Source organism: Ceratotherium simum, chromosome 26 (genome assembly GCF_057802395.1).
Source record: "Ceratotherium simum simum isolate JZ-2026a chromosome 26, ASM5780239v1, whole genome shotgun sequence".
Lineage (NCBI taxonomy): Eukaryota > Metazoa > Chordata > Mammalia > Perissodactyla > Rhinocerotidae > Ceratotherium > Ceratotherium simum.
In genome coordinates, this window is record NC_141925.1 from 3150018 (window position 1) to 3175291 (window position 25274).

General features: G+C 44.6%; 1 protein-coding gene and 1 non-coding gene across 3 annotated transcripts; one reads left to right on the plus strand and one right to left on the minus strand.

Moving 5' to 3' along the window:
• Positions 1-1080: 1080 nt before the first annotated feature.
• LOC101401171 (uncharacterized) lies at positions 1081-7524 on the minus strand. Of its 2 annotated transcripts, XR_015556481.1 has the most exons (4): positions 7144-7524; positions 6907-6984; positions 6659-6746; positions 1081-5170 (listed from the first exon to the last, which is right to left on the minus strand). It is a non-coding gene; the product is annotated as an uncharacterized LOC101401171 (transcript). The 2 variants fall into 2 exon arrangements; XR_015556480.1 differs by having other exon boundaries at positions 6907-7518.
• A 172-nt stretch (positions 7525-7696) lies between these two features.
• LOC101390936 (zinc finger protein 75D) lies at positions 7697-19371 on the plus strand. The gene is made up of 9 exons (XM_087449522.1): positions 7697-7827; positions 9220-9735; positions 10930-11125; positions 11839-11930; positions 12220-12346; positions 13446-13537; positions 14041-14167; positions 15831-15941; positions 16122-19371. The coding sequence occupies exons 2-9, from the start codon at positions 9325-9327 to the stop codon at positions 16796-16798; spliced, it is 1833 nt and encodes a 610-aa protein (XP_087305648.1). The 5' UTR covers positions 7697-7827; positions 9220-9324; the 3' UTR covers positions 16799-19371.
• Positions 19372-25274: the final 5903 nt, after the last annotated feature.

The following is a 25274-nucleotide window of genomic DNA, read 5'->3' on the forward strand; positions in this document are numbered from 1 at the left end:
ATGATTTCAGAACCAAGGACGTCGGTCCTTTCTCAGGCAAAGCAAACGGGTCCGTGGCTCCCGCAGCTTAGCCTTCCGCCAGCATGGTGGACAGGCGCCGCGCCCCTAAAACCGCCTTTCTGCTCCACCCAGCTGGCCGCAACGAGGATGGCTCCCGAGTCGGCCCCCGGAGGAGCAAGGGCTGTGACCATGGTGCGCTCAGCTGCCGCTCCCGACAAACCTTTCCTCATCTTCCGCCCAGCGCCTGAGCGCCAACTCTGCCCCACGACGCGCCCCGCCGCGCCTCTCCTCCCGCCCGCCCTCCGCCCGCGGCTCCTCCCTGCCCCGGCCGCTCTGGCCCGCCGGCGGGCGCTCTATGGTCGCGCCGGGAGGCGCGCTCCCCGCAGGCCCCCTCCCAGGGCTAGGTCCGGCCACAGAGCGGGGCTCCTCTCTCCCTCCACCTGAGCGGATACGGGCGGCGCAACAGCACTCTCCAAAACTTCGTCCTTCAGGTACGCGTCAGCCGGGCTGAGCGTCCGCGCCGGCTCTCGTGGTCCAGCAGGAGGCAGGCGCAGAGCTGGGTGATGGTCGGCCCGGGGAAAGAGGCGTCTCAGGACCCGGAAAGGGCGGGCCTCGGCCGGCCCACCCGGGGCCTGCAGGCTGTCCTCAGTGGGTGGGTCTTTGTTTAAACACAATGGGAAGCCTACGAAGGGACTTGAGCAAGCGAGGCACCTCCTCTTTTGAGTTCGCTCGCGCTGGCTACAGGGTGGGGAAAGGATGGGGAGAGGACATGAAAGGAGGGCAGGGAGACTAAAGAGAGGGCGTGATGGCAGCCTGCACCGGGACACGAGAGGTGAGGAGGGAGAAGCGGAGACAAGAGATGAGACATTCAGGAGGTAGAGCCGACAGGACTTTACGTGGGCCGAGACCGAAGTCTAAAATCTTAAGACGATCCCCCAAGGACACTGAAAATCGGGCCCCGTCTCTCCTGCTTTTCTCTGCCAGCTGCCCCTACAGCAACCATCCAGGGAACTTGCAGCTTCCCAAGGAGAAGCACTCCCACACCGAACAGCCTGTGCTCACGCTCCCCTTTGCCTGGATTGCCCTTCCCCTCCCCCCACGAACTTGAAAGCCCAGCTCAAAAGTCACACTTGATCCTCTCAGATACTTCCCCTCCTATCCAAGCCCTGTCCATACGCATCTCAGCTCTTACACTTCCAACGGTGGTTTGTTCCTAGTCGTTCTTTGTAATTCAGGTCTAAATGCCCAACACTACACTCCATGCCTAGCATGGAAGGGCAACGTGAAGTTTCCAGAATCAATGACTCCTTTTGAAAGGAGTGTGACTGCCAGTCATTTATTCTGGGAATTTTTTACCACTGGGGAGAAAAAAAGGATGTTTGATGCAATGACTCAAAAGAAACTAGAGAGCTGTCCAGTATGCTCATCTGCCATCCCCCTGAGCTGCTTCCACAATCCTTTCTACCCCAGGCTTGAAAGGTGTCTCAACAAATGCTAACATTATTAATACCAAAGCCTAAAATATATTAAGACAATATAAAATTGTATTTACAATGTAATCTGCCTATTTTTGAAATATATCAAAGTGTTAGGCAAGACAATCATTGGTCGATAGAATTTGGATGTTTTTTATGTTTTTTATGTATCCTCTATAACCAGCATATGTTACTTCCACATTAAGAGGGGAAAAAACACTAAATAGGTGGACAAATTTAAGAAAGCAGAACATGTCATACCATTAAACAGAACACCATATCTATCCTTATCTTCTTAAAGGTAACTAAACTAGTCAGCGTATAGCTTCTTTGTTATATACTGTGAATACACTGGTAAAATTTAATGCTTTCCCACATCCATTCCACCTTAGATAATCTGGGACAATAATCCTCATTATCCAGATCCTTGTCTAAAACAGAAAAAATATGGATTAATGAATATATTTATACATTTAAAGAAACAAATTTATTATTTTCAAATTGTATACTTTATAAACTATTTAAGTAGACATTGATATGCAAAATGAGTTCTGTTGATAAAAACCATGACAATTCCCAACAGGTCTACATCATATATTATCATAACTGCAGAACTCTTTAAACACAAAATCTAATTACTAGAACCAGAAGTTGAAGGCATATTGAAGGAATCCCTAATATTATGAGGCCTAGGTTTCAAAAAGCTACCAATTCTAGAATGGATTCTACTCTGGAACTGTTTCTTGATTACTTCCTGTTGCATCTCTTTCAGTGTGAAATGGAACCTTTGAAATTCAGGTGTGGCATCAACAAAGTCAAGAAGGTAGTCTAAACTCTCTCTGACTGCAGATAACTTAAACTCAGCAGTCTGCTCTTCAGTTCCTCCTCCTTTTTGAACAACTTCCTTTGTAATCCCACCTTTTGTTTTGGGGAGACTACCCTTTTCTTCATCATCCCCATTTAACCACACCCTATCATCATCCAGCTTGGTTTCCAACTCCCCACATTTCTCAAGAATTTCTCTATAATCCCCATCTTCTAAGCCTTGAAGATCATATTCAGGTTCCTTTTTGTAAAGAAGATTTTCCCATGCATTTGCTATGGTTATTTGTTTTACTTCATCCCAACTCTTTGCCCAGTTAAAAATTGCACTTTTTATGTTGTAGATTTTAATCTTGGAAACTCCTTTTTCTCCTTTATCTTGCTCATCATCACTTTCTTCGAAAATGACAAGACTCTCTTCAAGTTGCCTCCACCTATAAAGTCGTTTGCAGCTCAAGATCACACCTTGATTCATTGGTTGAATCAAGGTTGAAGTGTTACGGGGAAAAAACATGCATTTTATTCGACCATCCTCACTGGTTAGTGATTCAGTGGAAGGGTGAACTGGAGAACTGTCCAGAAGTAACAAGGCTCTGACGTCCTCTTCATGGAATCTTAGAACATTAAGTTGAAAATGCCTGACCTCAGGAACAAAGTTTTGAAAGAACCATTCTGAAAACAATTCTCTGGTGAACCAAACATCCTTACTAGGTTTATATATCACAGGTAATGTACTTGTATCCTCTTTCACATTTTTGGGCAACCTCGATTTTCCAATAATGATTGACTTTAACTTATGAGTTCCATCTGCATTTGCACATAAAAGAGCAGACAACTTTTCTTTGTTTATTTTTCTCCCGGGCAGGCAGATATCTTTTCTGCTTGCCTGAGTGTTTTCTGGCATTGACTTCCAAAAGAGGTCAGTTTCATCCCCACTGTACAGCTGAGCTAGATGCAGTTTCTCCTCCTTGATAAGCATGGACAATTTTTGCCGAAATGGCTCAACATTTTCTGAAGCTGAACTTAGGACTTGTTCCCCACATACTTTTTGGTTCCCAATTGCGTGCCTATTTCGAAATCTAAAAAGCCAACCAGTGCTAGCTTTGAAGTCTGTTCGCCCAAAACACTGGGCGAATCTCTCTGCAGCAGCCTGAAGCTCCACACCTCTAACAGGGACACCAGCTGAGTGTTTTTGTTGGTACCACATGTAGACTGCATCGTCCACATCTCCATATTTGGCTCCTGTGGTCCTCTTTCTCTTCTCAGCCCCTACTAATGGCATGTCCTGCCTTAGTACAAAGTCCAAAATCAATTTCTTATTCTTTTTAATGTCATAAAATGTTGATTTACTGATTCCAAATTCATCCATTACACTTTTAAGAGACCGTCCAGCTTCAATCCTACTTAGAACCTTCATTTTCTCCTCTAAATTCAATGTTGTGTATTTCCCTCTCTTATTCATACTGAATTTGGTTTCAAACAACCAACAGGAGAAAAAAAAGGGAAAGCCTTACTGAATTGGAAAAAAAAATTAAAAACAAAACAAAACAAACCCACAAAAACTAGCTCAAAGCCCCAGAAGGCACAGGCATTTGTACTGAAGGGCAATGGACTAAAAGAGATAAGGGCTCATGATTGCAGTGCTAGTCTAGAGGTAAAGGTCTTATGAGCTCAGAAAGCTGCCACTGCCAAAGTCCTGTCTAGCTGTTGTTCCTGTAAGACATGGATGATCAGTTTTCAGAACCCCCTGCTCCTTCTCCTCTCCCTTGACAGATATAGCAGCACCAGTCAGGAATAAGAGGAATGCCTGCATACTCTCCCTAACTCAACAAGGAAAAGACACAAGAGGAAGAGAGAAGGCAAGATGTGCCCACAAGAATAGACCCAGGTGAGATAAGTCTCAATAAAAAGTGGTGCTTGAGAAGAAGGGAGTGTGAAAGCCTCAAAGGTAAGGACAGAGTAATCTTGTGTAGCAGAGATGCAGTGTGGCTTCTCCTCTTCCAAAATGACCTGATTTTACCTCACTGCCAGAAAAGAAAATGGTGCTCATATTGCTCTGTACATAGTGTTCACTGGGCAGCAGGCCATCTGCCTGGATAGAGACTCCAATCTACCCTGACACTGGGATATCTGGAGAGCTGGACTTTGGGAACAGCTGTATGGTATCCTTAGGTGAAGAAGAAAGCAGGTTCTGTTCTCCATAGGAATGAAATCCAACTTTTATTGCATTCAGCACAGCATTGTTAAAGACTGAGCTTTAACTTGACTGTTCCTTATGTTTACCAAGGTAATCTGAAAGTATGTGATTTATTAGTTAGCGGCACTTTTCCACACTCAGATCATCCTTGTGTACGTCTGGTGTATTCTCAAGTGTTATTTTTCATTGAAACTGTTCCATATTTGGGATATTATCGAGTTTCAGAATCATGGCAATTTTTAGAGATGAGTCCAAAAGTTTTACAAACATTGTGCCATAGTTAAGAAATTTTAAAAGGATCTGCCCTTTCATTTGTTTTCCTAAATTTACATTAGGGTGTTAAGCAACATACTTTTTATATTTCAGACTTTATTTGATTTTCTCTTCAGTGTAGATTTTCCTTAATTTGAACCAAGACTCAATTTTTCCACTGCTTGAAGAAATTTAAAAGGTTTCTCTACTAGTGTTTCTGATCAATTGTTTCCCATAAATTCTTCTGTTGACAACCTTTGTAGCTCTGTGCCCTCAAATATTCCTTGCAGGTCCTCCTGGTGCTGCCCAATGCCATTCCATTTCCTTAGAAATGTCCTACTCTAGATTAAGTTCATAGTTCTCATTCCAGATACAGAACCTCATGGGAAGTAACAAAAACAGCCATTTTTATCCATTCCAGGTGCTATGAAGAAAGAAAAGTATGTCAGAGAAATGAGGAAAATGATTGGTATTTCAGTTATTTTCCTCTCCTGTAGGGCAGAGCCTGACTGGCTTTCATTCATTCCTCAACTACATAGAATTCTCACAAGACTCTCATCTAGGAACCCAGAAGAGTCCAGACCCTTAGTCTTCTCTAACAGTTGTTGCAAGAAATGCCAACTGGTTTCTGGGGCACTAAGAGGATCATGAAAGAATAGCATAGTTAAAAGAGTGCGGAGCCAATGACAGGCTAAGATCAAGAAACTTTCTAAAAGAGGAAGCAATAACTAAGGCAATTGTCATAAATGGAAAAGAAAAAAAAAAAAGAGGGAATTCATTAGCCAATAGGAGCACCATTATCTCCAGCCAGTCACCCACCAAAAACCTTCAGCCCCCTACGGCAGTTGTGTGGTGTCTCATGTTTTGCTTTCATTGCTTCTCAGCTGTACATTCATCATTTCTCAAACAGTGCCCAGGCAGAGGAAGGTGAAATCAAAAGGAAAGACTTGGGACTTTTAGGGGCTCCACAGCAAGGGTAAGCAACTATGGCACCAAACTTCAAACAATGAATATCATCAGTGGCCCTCATTCACTATTCACCATTTGTGACTTGCTTCATCTTCTTCCTTTCATAGTCTCTTTTCCCACATTTTTATCCCCATCTTCCCTAAGCAACTCCCTACCCATGTTATGAATCAGGCCTGCCAATGACATCCAAGGGCACTGCTGGCAGAACTTCATTTATTCAATTTAATAAGTTCCAATTATACGCTCAGCCTTGGGCCAGATGACCAGGATCTCAATGCTCAGAACATTACTGTCCACTGGTTCTGAGAGACTGGAAACAATAATTAATCTGAAGAAACTAAGTCCCAACCTGACAGAGATTCTGGGGAAATAAACCTGATCTGAAACATATTCAAGAGACTTAGGCAGATGCTCATTACTATTGCCTTTGTTTAATCCTTTTCTCTCACTGAAAAGGGATCTAAATTTAGAGCACAGAGGAGTGAAACACCATTCTATCTAAAAGCAAAAACAGCATAATGGCCTCGTAATGGTATCCCATTTTCATTCCTGCCTTAAGCTTATCTCCAGATGAACTGCCCTAGAAAGAAACTCCCTCAAAAACCCTCAATGATGCTCCAGGATTTACTTTATTAAATGCAATCTCTTCACTCCCATTCAAAGCACTCCATAATAGGTCCACAGGAACTCATTTTCTAACTTTAACTCTTTGTCTAAATGTGTAGCCCAATTACATTTACTAGAAACGTACTACAGATTTTCTCTCACTCTAATCTTTTCAGCTTTCAAGGCTTTGCTCTTCGCTCTTACCTTTCCCTCTGCCGGGAATGTGATCCCACTCTCTGCTCTGAGCAAATCCCTCAAGGTCGTTTATAATTTTCCCCAACCAAAAATCAACTTTCATTTCCTTGGAATTCCCGCAGCCGTTCAGCTCATGTCTTACCTTTTCCTACCTTGTGTTACTGATATTGGTGACACTGCCTCAGTCCTCTTACTAGATTGCTTCAATCAAAGACACTGTCTTACAGGCTCTGTAACGCGAGGTACACATAGCACACTTAGTAAAGAATCACTGGATTGGTAGAGGCTGACACTACGAAAACACTCCTAATTAGGAGAACACCGACAACCCGAAATACTCAGATTCTTATAAATGAGACTCAGTAAATATTTATGGAACGCCTGTCTTACCGCGGTAACTGCCAGACACTGCAGGAGATACGAGATGAAAAGAAGGTTCCCATCCTCTGGGGGCGGGGGGGGTGCATGCTGCAGCAGAAAAAGCAGAAGAAAGGACAGCAGGGGACCTAAGTGCCCGTCTAGGAGCCGCCACTGGTAAATTATGTGACCCTGAGCAAGTCACTTCTTGGCTCAATTTCTCTGTCAAGGAGAACTGTAAATGGAACCTATTTCACAGGTTAAACCTACCTCACAAGAAAAAACAGAATCGTGGTGAGGGATGCGCGGCCCAGAGAAGGGTACGAAGCCCTCAGGGGCCGTTGAGCCTGACCGGGACAAAACGGCCTCTCACTCCCGGAGGCTGCCACGAGCCCCGGCCGACAGCTCGGCTGCGCCGCGGGAAGGCCGAGAGCCCGTCGCGTGCAAGGGCTGACGACCCTCACTGGGCGGGGCTACCGGCTACCAGGCGCCGCGGGCCGCCTGAAGCGACGGAGGAACGATCTGGACGCGCAACGCCTCCCAGAACCGGGACGCGAGACGGCGACATCCACGCGCCGAGCCGCGCGCAGGGCCCTCTAGGCCTGGTGGCCCTACAGACTCGGTGGCTTTAACTCTTTCCTGCCGCCAGAGCTGAACCCGAACAGGACACCAACTCCTCCCCAGAGGCCCGCAGCCGAGCTACACCGAGCCCCTCCCCGAAGGTGCAGCACTTCCGCTTCCGGTTGGGGCGCGCGCGCGGGTAGGCGGGTACCGGCGAGCGTGAGGATCCTGCAGGGCCTGTGGTGGAACCAGGCCTGCGCCTCCGAATTCTCGGGCTCCGCTCGCGAGCCGCCTGTGAGTGGTGCGGGGCGGAGAGCTGCGCGCCTCAGGGCGGCGACTTGCAGTTGAGCCCGAGAAAGACGGAGAGGCGTCCACGAAGCCGAGCTTTCTGAGGTAACAAGAAGTGCCTTCCCCCTCGGCGTCGGCTCCCGAGCGCCTGAGAGACGCCGGCCGCTGCAAGGCGGGCGAGGCGAGGCAGCCATTTTCCGTGGGCGGCGGCGTGTCCGGGCCGGGCGCCCGGAGTCCGGCGGGACGGCTTGGGGCGAGGCCCACCGGCGGCCCCTCCTTCTACCCTTTGCGCAGACACCGCCCAGGGCCGGGCTGGAGCCGCTCGACCACTGCCCGTTCACACCGTGCTCCCGGGCGCACCCGTCGGCCGTCCGGAGGCGGGGGCGGGGCGAGCAGTCACGTCCACTTTCTTGCCTCCGCTGGCTTTTCCTTTGCTGGCTGCTGTTACCGCGGGAGAACCGGGCAGGTCGGCCTCAGGGAGGTCAGCTTCTGCTGATGCAAAAGCATAGCAAGTGTCCCCGTGCCGCCTGAGCTGGCGTAGGCGACAAGGAGCTGGCCATTTGTGAATGCCCTGGCATCCTGGACAGATTTCGTTGCCGTTTCTGCTGGATCACCTCAGGGAAAGGGAGGCTCATGGTTCTCCTCAGCCTCGCTTGGAGGTCTAAATACCCTTGAAGAAATGTAAAGTCAGCCGAAGGGTCACCGTATGATCACCCACTCCCATTCTCTGCCTTTCTGCGACTTAGCGTTTAGATGATTTTGTAAAGAGAGATCAGCGTGGGTTTTTCTAGGTGAAGTAAAGAGAAACATAAAAATACAGATGTGAGTCTTCTGCGTAGTGCCCTTTATACGTCTTGCAAAGACGTGCCAAAGAAGAATGTTGAGCATCTAGTTACTTAATTGGGGGGTGCTGTCTGAGAAGAGTAAGGCTGCTTTTTCCCTAATTACTTTCTTTCTACTGTGGTCTCACGGTCTCAGCTCTCCTGCCAGTATTCATAGAATGGAAAGGCAGCTTAAATGTCCCACAAAGTGAAGGCTTCCATCTTCACAAGAGGATGAAAAATCATAGAAGTTGTACTGCCTTACTAAAGACAGAAGACAAGCATGATAGATTAAAGTATAATTAAAGTCAGAATGTTCTAATCTTCCCTTCACATGGGCAAGATGGGACAGGAAGCACATCAATTAAATCTTTGGATAATCCTACAACTCTTTGCAGGCAGTGGGTGCCAATTTTCTCACCACCAACGTTTCCTAAGTTATTGTTTTTTTTTAAAGGCAAGTCATCAGTTGGCATTTGTCTTCAATAAGCTGTCCTGTATTTCAATTGAATAATAGAATGAAAGGAGAGAAACAAAGGGCCTGGCAGTTGATTCTTAAAGGGAAGGCAAAGCGAGACCTGTTCATTTTTTTCTCATACTATTGTAGCAGGTAGTAAAGTTCATGTGCCTTTCCTATTGACATGTGCTTTTTTTCTTCCTGCCCTCATTGCCTCAGGAAGAAGATCCTTTTGATTTTCTTCCAGACCAGACTGGACCTCAGTTGTCGAAAGTGGTGCTGGCGGGGTGTCTGACACAGGAGCAAGACTGTTCTTGGAACATAATGATGACGATAGATCTGAAGGTGGCTGAGTATTTGAACCCTCAGATCAGGGCTCTTTGGGAGACCAACATACCTATGACAGAGAGCTCCAGTCAGAGTAAGAAATATACCCCACAAACGGACAGTCTCTGTCCCGAGAGCTCTCGCCAGCACTTCCGGAGCTTCCATTATCATGAGGCAGCTGGACCCCGTCAGGCTGTGGGCCAACTTCAGGAATTATGCCATCGGTGGCTGAGGCCGGAGATCCACTCAAAAGAGCAGATCTTGGAACTCTTGGTGCTAGAGCAATTCCTAACCATTCTGCCCAGGGACATCCAGACCGGGATAAAGAAGTACCATCTACAGAGCATTGAGGAGGCTGTGGCCCTGGTAGAACACTTGCAGAAGGAATCTGGTCAAATGAGGAATGGGGTGAGAAGAAAGGTTCCTGATACATACAGTGAATTAGGATGATGGTGGATATATTGGGGGTGGGGGCAGTTAATTGAAAAATTAGATGAATTAGGCCACTGTTCTGTTGTTCCTTTAGGACATCTAAGGCAGGGCCTGAAGCCACAGACCCATAGGAATAATTAGTCCATAGGTTTTGGAGATCCTGGCACAGACTTCCTTGGCCTTAGAGAAAAAGTTGCTTTTTGCCCTCTTTGGAGTCAGGGTAGATTGAGGGTTATAAGCCTGGTCTGGCTTGTTGAAGGAGATGGGTCTTAAGTTCTTAGAAACAAATAAAAGACAATTAGAGTTGGAGAGGAAGGGGCAGTTCCAAAAAAGGGAGAACACTTAGAGATCAAAGGAGAGTAAAGATGAAAAAGAGAAGGAGAACGCAAACAGCTGGGGGAAGACAGCAAAGGAAGAGAAAAAGTACAAAGAAAAAAGGAAAACAAAGATTTGGAAATCCTAACAGTAGCTAAGAAAGACTGAGAGATAGTGTCCTCCATACCATAGACAGGAGCCTCCACTGCCCTCCCTTAGTGGTTGGCCTTGGCTCTGCTGGTGAGTGGGGATTCAGGATGTGCTCTTGGGCAGGGGACAGCACACCAACTAGCTTCAGGCCTGCCATGAAGAATACAGGGCAGGCATATCTTTGGTGTCAAAATCATTTGGAGGTAGGTTGGAGCCAGACTCTTTCCTGGTCTTGTTTTCTCCATTTCATCCCCATTCTCTGAAAACCTTCCCTAGCCATGGGGAAAATCTGGTTGACAGGCTAATTTTGTTATTCAATTCCTTAATCTTTTGAGAAAACTAGAACACAGAAAACCACTGAGGCAGGGATATAAGTCAAGAGAGAGAGCCTGTCAAGGCAGCATGAGAACAGGTGGCCTGCACAATGTTGCTAGTGGACTAAGCTGGGCTGTATGCAGGGGAGTGGGGGCCGCAGTGTTGAAAGGTTGGCGGTAGCCACACCTTTTTTCCTTTTATCCTAATTTTCCCAGATTTTTTGGATAGTTGTATGTGGAAAATGGTGGCCCAATACCTCTTTAAGTCTTTTTGTCATTTCCTTTAGTGTCTCACGCTTCTCACAATCTGGACTTTATGCTTTTTATTCCCTCTTCCACCAAACCCCAAACCAAAAGTAACTGAGGTAACATGGATGGGAATTATTTCTAGGTTGCAGCTCATGAGCTGGGAAAGGAGGCAGTGCTCTTGGGAGAAACAGCAGAGGCCCCAGGCTTCAATCTGAAGCCAGCAGAATCCCAGCCAGTGGGCATGTCCCAGGATGAAGAATTTTGGAGTACATACCAGGGTCTACAAGAACAGCTGAGCAGGAATACTCATAAAGAAACTGAGCATGTATGTGAAAGGGGTAAGGAGCTTCATAATAATTTTCTTCTCCTGGGAGCTGTGACAGTCCTTTGTTCAGCCTGAACGACGAGAGCATTTTCTGGGTGCCCAGCTCTGTGGATCTGCAAATGCACCCATATTAGCAATTACAATGCCCCCCACCCCACCCCCTGGCGGCAGTAGAATAGAATGAGCTATGGGTAAAGGTGGGGGTTCGTGTAAAGTACAGAGATATCCAAACCACAGAACCCTGATAATAATATCATGAACTCTGTTCCTTAGAAAAGTGGGGTGGGTTGGGGCCACCTCATTCTCATCAAATACTGAAAGAGTTGGGTTCAGAAATGGGCTGTCGCTGGCAGAATGTGAACACAATTGTGTACCAGGAAAAAATAATAAATGATAAAAAACATCTCCTATTATACACTGGAGTCCCTGAGTACTTCATTTTCAAATACATTTAATTTTTGCCTAACTCAGAACAATTTATGTAAGAAAATAAAAGGGGTTTTCTTCTATTAATTTCACTCATGAGAACTGGGGAACCTGTTCTATGGGCTGGTAGATACTTGATTCTTATTTATAATAAGAAGGCCACTTCTAGGCCCCCCATGCACTTGTAAAGGTGTCGCCTCTTTACTGGAAAAATTAGGATTCTCTGTATTTTAGAAATAAGCTCAGGATGTTTGTAGACAGAAGCAAGAGAAATTTTCTCTGGCTCTTTTCCACCCACAGCTGTGCCTGCTCACCAGATCCCAGCCTCTCCTGAGCAGACAAGCACCAAAGACTGGACAGTGGCACCTGAGCTCATCCTGCCTGAGTCCCAGGTGAGCTCTGCTTTCCAGCTGTTTATGGCTGCCTTTCCTTGCTGCCCATGACCCACCCTGCCCAGCAGGTGCTCAGAGGAGTGTTAGCCCACATGTTCTCCCTGGGGAACTGGGCACCTCCCAGGCTGTTTGCTGATCTTTTGCCTCCTTCCTTTTTGCCTTCTCACTTTAAAAAAAATCACATGCTGTTAATTCCTCAGTGCCAGGCCTACCATGCAGTTCATGGGCTAGATGGTAGGGCTGCTTCTATAGTGGCAAGTACTGAACTGAAGCCCATTCTCTTCTTTAGAGCTTGTTGACATTTGAAGAAGTGGCCATGTATTTTTCCCAGGAAGAATGGGAGTTACTGGATCCCACTCAGAAGGCCCTCTACAATGATGTAATGCAAGCAAACTATGAGACTCTCATCTCTCTAGGTAAAGATTCTTCCCTTCCTTTTGGGTAGGAGTTGAGTGATCTGTCTTGTTCTTGGCTTATTGGGAATGCACCCCTGTGAGAGAGTGTCTGTTCCAGTAGTTGGTTGGTTCTCAACTAGATGATGTGGGCAGAGGAAATGTGTATCCAGATCGCCTGGGGAGCTTTTCCAAGTGTACGTGTTCATTCCGTATCTAAAATTCTTGATCTGTCCTCCATTCCCCCCAAATCTGTTCTTCTCCTATCTTTGTCATCTCTGTAATGGACACCACAATTCACCCAATAATTCAGGCCAGAAAACTCACGTTATCCTTTACTCTGATCTTGCCATCACATCCCACTACTCATGTATCACTAGTCTTGGCTCCACCTTCATAGTATAGCCTGAGTCCAACCATGTCTCATCCTCCTGCTTTGTTAGCATCCTGGTCTACACCAGGGGCATCTCTATGCAGGTCCATCTCAGTAGCTTTCTACCTGGTGCCTCCTGCCACCACTCTTGCCCTTCACAATCTGTTTCCCACACAGCAGCCAGACTCTTAAAAACCTGATCAGATGTGACATTTCTCTGCTTCAAATGATAATGACTTCTGATACATTCAGAATAAAATCCAAACTCCTTAACAAGACACCCAGGACCCTCCAAGTTCTCACCCCTCCTCCCCTCCCTGGCATCTCCTGCTGGTCATGCCCTTCTTCAGTCCTCTTTAGCCGTACTGGTCGTCTTGCTGTCTCTCGAACTCTCAAAGCTAATTTCTACCTTCCCATTTCCTCTCTCTAGCACACTGGCTTCTGAGTACTACATTTTCAAACACCTCTGTATTTTGCCCAACTCAGAACAATTTATGTCATGTAAGGAAAAAAACATTTCTTTATTTGACTTTACTAATGATACCAAACCTAAAACTGGGAACCAGTTTTAGGGGCTGGTAGATGCTTGATTCTTGTTTACAATGAGAAAGCCACTTCTAGGTAGTCACATCTCGTAAAGGTATCCCATCTTTAGTGAAAGAATCAGGATCCTCTGTATTTTAGAAATAAGCTCAGGATGTTCATAGACAGAAGCAAGAGAAATTTCCTCTGGCTCTTTTCCACCCACAGCTGTGCCTGCTCACCAGATCCTAGCCTTTCCTGAGCAGACAAGTACCAAAGACTGGACAGTGGCACCTGAGCTCATCCTGCCTGAGTCCCAGGTGAGCTCTGCTTTCCAGCTGTTTATGGCTGCCTTTCCTTGCTGCCCATGACCCACCCTGCCCAGCAGGTGCTCAGAGGGGTGTTAGCCCACATGTTCTCCCTGGGGAACTGGGCACCTCCCAGGCTGTTTGCTGATCTTTTGCCTCCTTCCTTTTTGCCTTCTCACTTTAAAGATTTTATTTATTTTATTTTTTGCCCCCAAAGCCCCAGTAGATAGTTGTATGTCATAGCTGCACACCCTTCTAGTTGCTGTATGTGGGACTTGGCCCCAGGATGGACAGAGAAGTGGTGCCTCAACGCGCACCTGGGATCCGAACCCGGGCTGCCAGCATCGCAGCGCGCGCACTTAACCACCAAGCCACAGGGCCGGCCCTGCCTTCTCACTTTAAAAAAAAATCACGTTAATTCCTCAGTGCCTGGCCTGCCATGCAGTTCATGGGCCAGATGGTAGGGCTGCTTCTGTAGTGGCAACTACTGAGCTGAAGCCCATTCTCTTCTTTAGAGCTTGTTGACATTTGAAGAAGTGGCCATGTATTTTTCCCAGGAAGAATGGGAGTTACTGGATCCCACTCAGAAGGCCCTCTACAATGATGTAATGCAAGAAAACTATGAGACTCTCATCTCTCTAGGTAAAGATTCTCCCCTCCCTTTGGGTAGAAGTTGAGTGATCTGTCTTGTTCTCAGCTTACTGGGAATGCACCCCTATGAAAGAGTCCTAAGTACACATTCCTTATCCTAAACAGAATTTATGATTTCTATCCCCACTTTTCTCTAAACCTGCCCTTCTCATTATCTTTCTCTTCTCAGTAAAGGGTAGCCCCATTCATCCAGTTGCCCAGAACAGAAACACGGTCCTCTTTTACCTTGCTCTTACTGTCACACGCCACTACTCATGCATCACTAGTCCTTTTGGCTCCACCTTCATAGTATAGCCTGAGTCCAACCATGTCTCTACCTCCTTCTCTGTTAGCCTCCTGGTCTACACCAGTGTCTTCTCTATCCAGGTGCAACTCAATAGCTTTCTAACTGGCACCGCCTGCCGCCATTCTTGCCCTTCACAGCCTGTTTTCCACCCAGCAGCTGGACTCTTTTAAAAACCTTATCAGAAAGTGACATTTCTCTGCTTCAAAACCTTATGATAACTTCTCATCACATTCAGAATAAGATCCAAACCCTTTACCAAGACACCCAGGACCCTCCAAGACCTGGCCTCTGCTCCCTTTCCTGCCCTCATCTGCCACTTGTGCCCTGGTTCAGTCCTTTTAGCCACATGGGTGTTCTTGCTATTTCTTGAACTTGCCAAGTGCCTTTCTGCTTTCCCCTTCCCTCTGCCTGGCACACTTTTCTGCCACGTGGCTAAACTCTCACCTTTGGATTTCTGCTCAAATATCACTTTCTCAAAGAGATTTTCCACTCAACCTTATCTAAAATATCATGACAGAAGCAGAATCTTAAATGCTCTGTTACTCTGCTTTAGTTTTCTTCAAAACATTTGTTACTTCTTGACATTTTAATTGTTTATTGATGTTTGGTTGTCTCACTCTCCCCCTAGAAGATAAGCTTGATGGGATCAGGGGAGAAATGATGATGAGGGAGAGATGATGATTTGGCTTTTTTACCACTGTATATCTAGCCCATGGAGCATGCCTGACACACCATAGCCACCCAACACATATTTATTGAATTACTGAGTGACAAATACTTTCCGTAATTGGCAATCTGTATTTAGAGAAAGTCCACTGATTCTGGTCTCTTTCCTCCACATAGATGTGAACAAGTGAGCTATAGGAGTAATAGGAATCTTTCCTAGTGCAGTCAGTGTCTGGTGTTTGAGAGCTAAATAAAAAGTTACCATAATTATGTCAGGAATCACTTGTGCATGTGAAACGCAGCCCACTGACCTTCTCATTGGCTCCGCTAGACCTGGGCTTGTCCAGGACAAGTCCTCCAAAAGAGTTAATAGGACCAGCCTGTATTCCCTGCAACCTCTGGAGTTTGTTCCACCTTGATTGAATATGGGGTATTCTTGGTAGCAGAAGAAGGGGCATATGCACTGGATTCCCATTCCCTATATCCTTTTCATTGATCCAATTTAGGTATTTCTCAGTCTCTGCTTTGCATATCCATATAAATGCAATATAGTATAAACCTGATACCAGATATGAGAGTCTATGCATTTCACCATTTGGGGTAGCAAACTGTAAAAGTGTGCTTTGCTCTTCCTGAAACAGTCTGGAATTAGTGGACATTGTTAAGTTACCAGTCCTTGACCTCAGTTTTTCCATTTCACAGCATTATTTGTGCTCCCCAAACCTAAAGTGATCTCCTGTCTAGAGCAAGGAGAAGACCCATGGGTTCAAGGATCCCCAGAATTCAAGGACAGTCCCAGAGAGCTGCCTACAGGTAAATACACCATGAGAAGGGAAGAAATGTGCCTTGATAGGAACCCTTGCAAGGGCTTAATATTTTAAGATTCTACTTATCTACTTTTTGAACAAGAAGTAGTCATTGAATTTTTCTCTCCACTTCTGTGGTTTCTTGCTCTGCCATATAGTTGACTGATTCTTATGCTTATTCCAACAGGGTTAAAGCTAAAAAATGACACTGAAAATCAGCCTGTGTGTCTTTCTAACTTAGAAATACAAGCCCCAGGAGACATAGAATCAAAAAAGGCCAGCATGAAAGTTCCCCAGAAAACAATGGGCAAGGAAAATAATGGTGATATGCACAGGGTGGGGAAATGGCATCAAGATTTTCCAATGAAGAAAAGAAAGAAACTTTCAACCTGGAAACAAGAGCTGCTGAAACTTATGGATCTTCACAAGAAAGAGCATGCAGGAGAGAAGCCTTTTAAATGCCAGGAATGTGGGAAAAGCTTCAGAGTTAGCTCTGACCTTATTAAGCACCAAAGAATTCACACTGAAGAGAAGCCATATAAATGTCAGCAGTGTGATAAGAGGTTTAGGTGGAGTTCAGATCTTAATAAGCACTTAACAACACACCAAGGAATAAAACCATATAAATGCTCATGGTGTGGGAAAAGCTTCAGTCAAAATACAAATCTCCATACACACCAAAGAACTCACACTGGAGAGAAGCCCTTTACATGTCATGAATGTGGAAAAAAATTCAGTCAGAATTCCCATCTTATTAAACACCGGAGGACCCACACAGGTGAGCAGCCTTACACTTGTAGCATATGCAGGAGAAACTTCAGCAGGCGGTCAAGCCTTCTTAGACACCAGAAACTCCATCGGTGAAGGGGAGCTTGTCCAGTGTCCTCCGTCTGAAGAAATTCACCAGGTGAAACTTGACACTAAAGTTTATGAAAAAATACCAAATTATGAAGCATGAACAATTTTTCATCAGTGGAAAGTTTGGGGATATAAACATCACGTTTCACAGAAAGAAATCAAGGTTGACTCTGCAGGGATGTGTTGGTAGTTGTATATGTACTGTTTTTTCTTATAATTTTCAGGGAATTCCTTAGCAAGAGAGGTGTTCTAAGAACATCCTGAATAAGGGGAAAAGGTGGTTTGGGATTGTACCTGGCAAAATAGCAAATTCAGCTTCAAATAGCAGATGCAGCCATGAATCAGTCACTATTCTGTGGTCACAGAGCTAAATATTGTTGGTTTTGCATTGATCTCCCCAGCCACTCTTAAACACATATGGTAGAAACATTTGTAGCATTGGTCTTTTGGTCTTCCAAAATAAAAAGCAATAATATGCATGTTTAATTGCATACCATTGTCTTCAAGTTAGCAGGCTTAACAATTTCAGTAATCTCATGGGACAGAAGTTAATTCTACTATAAAGTTTTCCAAGAACCAAATTGGATTTTCTTCCTCTCTTGTCATTGGACATTGTTCACAGTGTTGGACATCGTTTGAGTTCCTTCTTGAACTTTTTAGCAACTTTAGCTCTTGAATTCTATTAGCACAATTTTTACTGTAATGAAATAATATTTACTTTACCACTAGGGAATCTGCCAGAAGAACTAGTAGTGCACTGTCTTATGCCTCTCATTGGTGGTGTTTGAAAAAAGAAAAACATCTCTAATGAGATTATATGGAAACGGGTTATGGAGTATATATTAGATGTAAAGAAGAATTTTCTGCAATAAAAGAAACTAGATTGTTGCCTTACCTCGGAATGTCAATAGGATAAAACAGCCATAAAAATTAACACTCTCCTGAGTCCTAAAAGAAACTTATTGGGAGTTCAGGATCAACTTTTCAGGTTTTTGTTTGCTTGTAATTTGGCTTTTGTTTGTTATTAATTATGAGGAGAGAGTTATGTTTGGGAACAGGAGTGTATGCTGCAGTGCTGTGGTTCACTGGGAATGGTGTCCTGGGAATCCAGTCAGTAGAAGACCAGGTTCCCAAAGGAAAGGTTTGGGAACTGATGCTGAGTGGTGGGCAAGGCTGAGCGAATCCACATGCATGTTGGTTGTCTTACACTGTAAACTGTTAAGCAGGGAGGGTATACCTGTCTCTGTTTTCTCCAGCACAGCATTTAACAGCAGCCTTACATGATAAATTTGCTAGACTGCTGAAAATCTTTTTAGGCTATGCATTTTCTTATAACTCACCCTTTTATCTACAGCAGTGACTCAGATGTGTTCCTGTTAGAACTTGTAGGTAGTATCTGGAAAGAGGTTAAATTATCTCTTCCAAATTTTTCATTTTATAAACTAGGAAGTTAAGGCTCAGAGAGATACAGGGACTTGTTTAAGGCCCCATAGCTAGTGGGTCTGTTTGCTGTCATGTAGCTTTATCAGTCAGGCCTGAAGGCAGGATTAGCAAGACTAATTTGTATGTTATCCCTGCACAGCCAGCCTGGATGACGTTGTATTGTATCTATTTCTAGCTTATAAAACCTTCTGGTTTCTTGATTGGTTACTGAAATACTCTTAAGTGTCCATTTTCTCTATGAAATAGAGATAGCACTCAACTCAGTGTTGTTCTAGGGCTTAGAGAGATTGATGAAAGAAAAGCACCTAACAGCCTAGTCAATAGTAGGTGCTCAGTCAATGTGTGTTTCTTTCCGTTTCCCCTGCTCCACAGTGATGTTGGGTGGACTGACTACATTAAAGAAGCAGATGCATTTGTGGCTATTGCAGCTCCTTTCAGGAGCTAAGCACTGGTGGTGGTGGTTATGCTAAGTTGATTTGGTCCTTGGCTTCCGTGCTTTATGGTGTAAGTCACCTGAGCTATTGGTCTGGTCCTCTCAGCGGGATTTTATTTTATTCCTCAAGATGAGCTACGCCAAATATTATTTCTTAAGCACAGCCAGCTCTGAAGCTCTGATCTGCATAGCTCTTACCCAGTACCCTCAGCCTTAGACCCCTGGGACTCCACCTCTTTTCCCAAGATATGTATGGGTTTCTTGCTGGCACTACATTCATTCATTCAATTTAATGAGAGCCTATTATGTGCTCCGGCACTGTTCTAGACTGAGGATATGTTAATGAACAAAAGAGACAAAAATGCTTGCCCTCCTAGAGCTTGTATTCTAGTGAAGAGTAAAAAGGAGAGTAGTTACGCTTTTCTGCTCCTTGCAGTTAGGGTCATGAAATAGTTTTGGGTGATGAGTTGTGAGCAGAAGCCTCACTTCTGGGCTGAAGCATTTATTTGTTGGTGCAAGACTCTCCAGTGCACTCTTCCTGCCTCACTCATGGAAGCACATGCAGAAAGAGGAGCCACAAGATCAAAGAAGTCTGGAATACTGAGCTGTCCACATGGTAGGGCAGCTGTTTTGGAGAGTCCCCCAGACCTATAAGGGACTTTGTGGCAACAATAAATAAACTTTTGTTGTGTTAAACCACTGAGACATTGGTGCTTTGTGTTTCTGCAGCATAAGTTGGCCTGTGTGTGTGTGTGTGTGTGAGGAAGATCAGCCCTGAGCTAACATCCATGCCAATCCTTTTTTTGTTTTTTTTGTTTTTTTTTTGCTGAGGAAGACCGGCCCTGAGCTAACATCCATGCCCATCTTCCTCCATTTTATGTGGGACGCCGCCACAGCGAGGCCTGACAAGTGGTGCTTCCGTGCCCACCCGGGATCTAAACCCGGGCCGCCAGCAGCAGAGTGCATGCAGTTAACCACTCTGCCACGGGGCCGGCCCCATGGCCTGTCTTAATAGAGGCGGCTATTCTGCTAGAGCCCAGGAACATTTTCTTTTTTCATTCCACCTGGCTTTTGGCCTTCAGAAGAGACCCAGCTTCCTCGAGGTGCTCCACTGAATTGATGTAACACTGATGGGACACTTAGGAGTTTACAGGCTATAGGTGATAGGAAAGAAAGACTGATTGCTTACCTGGGACAAGTCCTGGGGAGGTCAGTTGTTCAAGTGCACAAGGCAGTCATCTGTTCCTCTCTCTGGTCTTATTCCACTTTGTTCTTTGTCCTCCTGTGCTCTGCTGCCCCACATGCACAAGATGTGTTTCTATTGCTCGATGGGCTAGGGAGAGGGTAGGGATTGCCTTCCGTTCCTCATGTGAGTGCAGTACTATTCAAGGAATGGTCGTACCTTCTGTGAGTTGTGGCTCAAAAAACACAGACATAGTGCAGAAAGAAATTGTCTGGATTGATGTAGAGAGGAAGGTGGCTGCTCTTCCTGGACTAAGGGGTGACATTTGGGAAGAAGCTTGGGCAGGAAAGCAGGAGCAGGACACTCCAGTTGGGGAATGAGAAGCTTCCAGTGGGAAAGTCCTAGCTTAGCCAATAACCAGCAGCACGATGTCTCACAACTTATTCTTGGAATTCGGGGTGGACATGTGGAAGTTGAAAGAAGGAATTTCAATGGTCTTGTCATAAGGATGAGAGCAGATTACATAAAAACAGATTTTGAAATCTGTTGAGGCTTGGTTTAAAGATAAAATCTGAGACAACCCTAGGTTCAACCTCAGGCATTAATATTAAAGTTCTCACAAATATGTCCTCCACAACCAGATGATTTTTCTAGGACAAACCAGAAGGTGCTTTATTTTAGTTTGTTCAGAAAACAGCCAGAAAACAGTGGCTCCAAGGTTGGTTTGAGAAATAGATCATTGACCCAGTCTAGCCCCCAAATCCTCGACCCCTTCTCTGCACTTGTCTAAGTAGCCACAGTGCTGAGATCATCCCAGACCCAGAGTTCTCCCCACCATTAAGCACTGTGGAATTTCAAGCTGATCTTGAGAACCTCGGCTATCTTTTAACTGGAGGGGAAGAGCAGGAGGAGAGCTTGAAATCAAACTAAGACTGCTAGGGTTTCAATCAGCTTTTGCAACCAAGAACAGTGTTTAATTCCCTGGAGAGTTTGAGAGTAAGAATGCTAAGCAGGTTTTCTATCCAACCGGACAGTTGGGATAACAAAAGATTTGAACTCCATAAAGGATTTTCCAAATATTCGAGTCACTCCACCGACAAGTGTTTACTGAGCACCTTCTGCATTTCCTGTCCAGTTCCCACTCTCATGTGTAATGGATCAAGGCTGCCCATCACTTTTCTCTTAGGGGTTTTCCCTCTAGTGCTTAGGGTGGATTATTTGCTGAAGGCCTCCTCATTCTTTCAGTTCTCTCCTGTGCAGAGTCTCCAAAGTGCCCTCAAGTAGGAAATGTTGAAGCTTTACCCATACTGTGTTTTTAGGGTTCTTTCCAAACAAGTGCAAAAGCATATTGTTACTGAATCTTTTCCACACTTCTCACTTTTATAGTTTCTTGTGTGGGTTCAATGAGGAGCAAGGCTGGAACACCATTTGTAGCATCCACCAAACTCACAATATGTGTAGGGTTTCTTTCATGCATGAATTCTCCAATGGGCAATGATGCTGGCTATAGTGACATGCTTTCTGCAGTCAAGCGTCTGTAAGGCTTTTCTCCTGTATAATTCACCCACATCTGATAATGCCTGCACTTTACTTAAAGGGCTTCCCCCATCTACCTCTCATGGGAAGAATTAAGCAAGTTCTTGACTTCTGTTGAGTTTCAGAGTTAGCAAAACTATCAGAATCACTTTGCATTTCTACCACAGTAAGATGATGAATCTCGAGTTGCACTGATCTTAGCACTAACACGAAAAATTAAGCTTTATATCATTCGGGTACATGGCACCTTTAAGGAAAAGCTTGGTAAGATTTCTTACTATTGGGGCCGACCTGGTGGCTGAGTGGTTCAAGTTCCACACACTCCACTTCAGCGGCCCAGGTTTGCAGGTTCAGATCTTGGGCGTGGACTTACGTTACTCACTAGCCATGCTGTGGCGGCATCCCACATACAAAATAGAAGAAGACTGGCACAGATGTTAGCTCAGGGCTAATCTTCCTCAGCAAAAAAAAAAAAAAAAAGCTTACTGTTGAATTTTTTTAAACCAATGGATATAATATTTCCAACATAATTTTCACACTAAGCATTTGTACATGACTTGTACAAACAACTGAACAGTTTTGAAGCATTTGAAAAAACCAAAAGTGGAGGATCTTTAATGTTCACAAAGACAAAAGTAAAATAGTTTTAACTTTAGAAAAATCTTAAATAAATTTAAAAATGTTAGTAGCTTAAGGAATGGTAGTTTCTTCTCACACAGAAGAGTTAGGAAAATGTTTTTTTTTCAATGTTTTCTTCATCTTTTAACTATGGTGAGTAAGCATTACACAGCATCAAAGTTATTATCCTACTTAAAAGAGACGTTCATATTTCCAATCTTATTCTTTGAGTTAAGAGGCACTTCTACAATATTCTCCTCTTGGATCTCTCCAAAGCTCCCACATTTTAAAATCCACACTTGTACAAGGGCTTTCTCTTCCCTTGACTTTCGCTCATATACCAGTCAATCATGTCCACTCTTACAACTCTGAGCACTGTTTATTCCCTTCATAGCATGTATCACAACTTAGAGTTATTTGGTTTGTTTACTTGTGTTTGTCAGTCTTCATTAAAATGTAAGCATCAGAAGGGCAGGGGCTGTTTGTCTTGTGAACCCTTGAATCTTCAGTGTTGAGCACCAGACTGACACATCGTAATATGTAATAAACACAAGAATGAAAATATATCAAACAAGAAAAACTGCCATGGCCACCTGAACATTAGCTTTGGTTACTCAGAACATTCCCTGGTTCAGTGATCTCCCTTCTTCAGGTGTCGAGTGCTTGACAGATGTGTGATGGCCACAAGTCCTGGTCTTGTTCTTTACCAGGAGAGATGGAAGAGAATAGTATGCAGGTCCTCTGAAGGAGCACACAGAGAACTCACATGTTGGGGACATATGAATGTCTAAGGCTATCGTTCTATCTGCAAGAATGCTCAAGCCCAGAGCTCAGGGAGCTTCACCCTAGAATAGGAAGACTGGATTCCATGTGCACCCGAAGGAAAGCATCTCCACTCAGGTTGCCTCTCCTCCCAGCACCCATGCCAACAATGTCTGCTTTCCAACACTTGCCAGTAGCAAGGGCCTGAATGCTCACACAGACCTAGTGGTATTGCAAGCACTTGATGCCTCTCCTCCCACAGACTCTTAACACTGAGGCATGTAGAAAGATTTGGAAGGGGCCTTAGAAATCTGACTCTGTCAGTGGGTCCAAAACTGGTACTCAGAGAACACTCTGTGAGATGTGCAGAGATACTCCATGAAAAGAGTATTCTATACCCAAGTAAATTTGGGGACAGTGGGTTAGATAAAGTCAATATTTTGTTATAGGAGGACTTCTCAGAGCATTTGTGTTTAAAGGTACAATGTGAAACTCAAGGGGATCAAAAGAGAGGAGTATAAGTGTTCAGTGATTGCCAGCCTTATTTGACTGTGGAGGCCCTTATAGTAATAGTGGTGTGTGTGACAGTCACACCTAACTTCTCTCAGACTGTTTTGTGGAACACCAGTTTGAGAAACACTGACCTAGTTAATCCTTTCACTATTATAGGAAGCTGAGAGTATAGCTGACTTAGTAAAACAAAGCCAGGTCCCACACTACCTGACTCATGGTTAAATGCCCTTTCCTCTACACCATACAGCCTTTCAGGTAGTGTGACAGGCATCGCCATTACACAGATTAGGAAGTTGAAGCTTCAGATCTCGTGGCTAGACATTGCTGGTAAAGTAGAACTAAGACCCGTGCATCCTCCTCCTAGGAGATGACTTGGGGACTTTTCTTTTGCAAGGGCCTGGCAGAAGAATTCACTTTTCCAAGGTCAATGCAAGCATTTGCGTTTGGCATCTTCTATATCCAGTAGAGGATCCAAGTGTTTTTGCAAGAACAGTTTCAATAGCTTCCAATATCTGCCATGGCAAAGAGTACTTTGCAAATAGGGGTTCAGAAAATGGCACTTCACTTTTACAAAGCTGCCAACTTGGTGTAACATTTTCCAGTTTCAAAGTTCATCTTACAGGATCTCATCTATCCCTACTCCCAAGGAGGGGTGAAGAACAGGGATCATCAGTCCCATTTGAGAGATCAGGTATATAAGGCAACTGGCAGGAAGTGATTGTCTTAAGATGTGTTGGAGAAGATGCAGTGAGAGAATTGATGTTTCCTGGTTCCTAGTTCAGATATGACAAGGTCCTTTAAATACGATAGCTCCAATAAGAAAGCAAATTCCTGTCCATGCAGTTGTGGAGCAGGATTTAGGAGTCAGGGCTCCTGGCTGACTCCTTATTACACATTCTTCCCCTTCAGCTCTCTGAGACAGCCTCCCAGAGCTCAATTCCACCACCATCCTGATCAGCTGTCACCATCTCAGAAGAAGGAGAAGGAGAGACCGGGGCACTGACATCTCAGGAAATGCCATCACCCTCTACTAAATTCTGATCTCTTGCCTGTCTCCCCAAGGGCCAGGAATCCTATCTTAGGCATGATCGCTTGTTCTCATAAATAACCCTATTTTTTCTCTGGGTAGCCCCTTAGAGTTAACCACGGTGCTGTGTCCTCCAAAATAATTTCTTATTTCTGTACACAGTCTGGGACCTGGAGACAGTTCCTCCTCTAATCATTCTCAAAGGGCTCAAAGGGGTCTGGGACTCACAGGAGAGTAACAGAAAAAGCTGTACTATTTTGCATTCCCATCAGCAATGAATGAGAGTTCCTTTTGCTCCACATCCTTGCCTGTATTTGTTGTCAGTGTTTTGGATTTTCACCATTCTGATAGTTGTATGGTGGTACCTGATTGTTGTTTTAATTTGCAGTTCCTTAATGACATATGACATGGAGCAACTTTTCATATGTTTATTTACCAGCTTTGTACCTTGTTTGGTGAGGTATCTGTTGAGATATTTTGCCCATTTTTTTTCTAGAGCCTCATCTGCATCTGATTTAATGAAGTTTCAGACTTTTGATTTGATGAGATTTATATGAGTTTTTTAAATTGAGGTCATAATAGTTTATAACATTATGAAATTTCAGTAGTACATTATTATTCGTCAGTCACCATACATATATGCCCCTTTACCCCTTATGCCCACCCCCCAACCCCCTTCCCCTCTGGTAACCACTGATCAGTTCTCTTTGCACATGTGTTTGTTCATCTTACACATAGGTGTGAAATCATATGGTGTTTGTCTTTGTCTATATGGCTTATTTTGCTTAACAAAATACCCTCGAGGTCCATCCATGTTGTTGCAAATGGGATGATTTTCTCTTTTTTATAGCTGAGTAGTATTCCATTGTATATATATACCACAACTTTTTTATCCATTCCTCAGTCAATGGGCACTTGGGTTACTTCCACAACTTGGCTATTGTGAAGAATGCTGCAGTGAACAAAG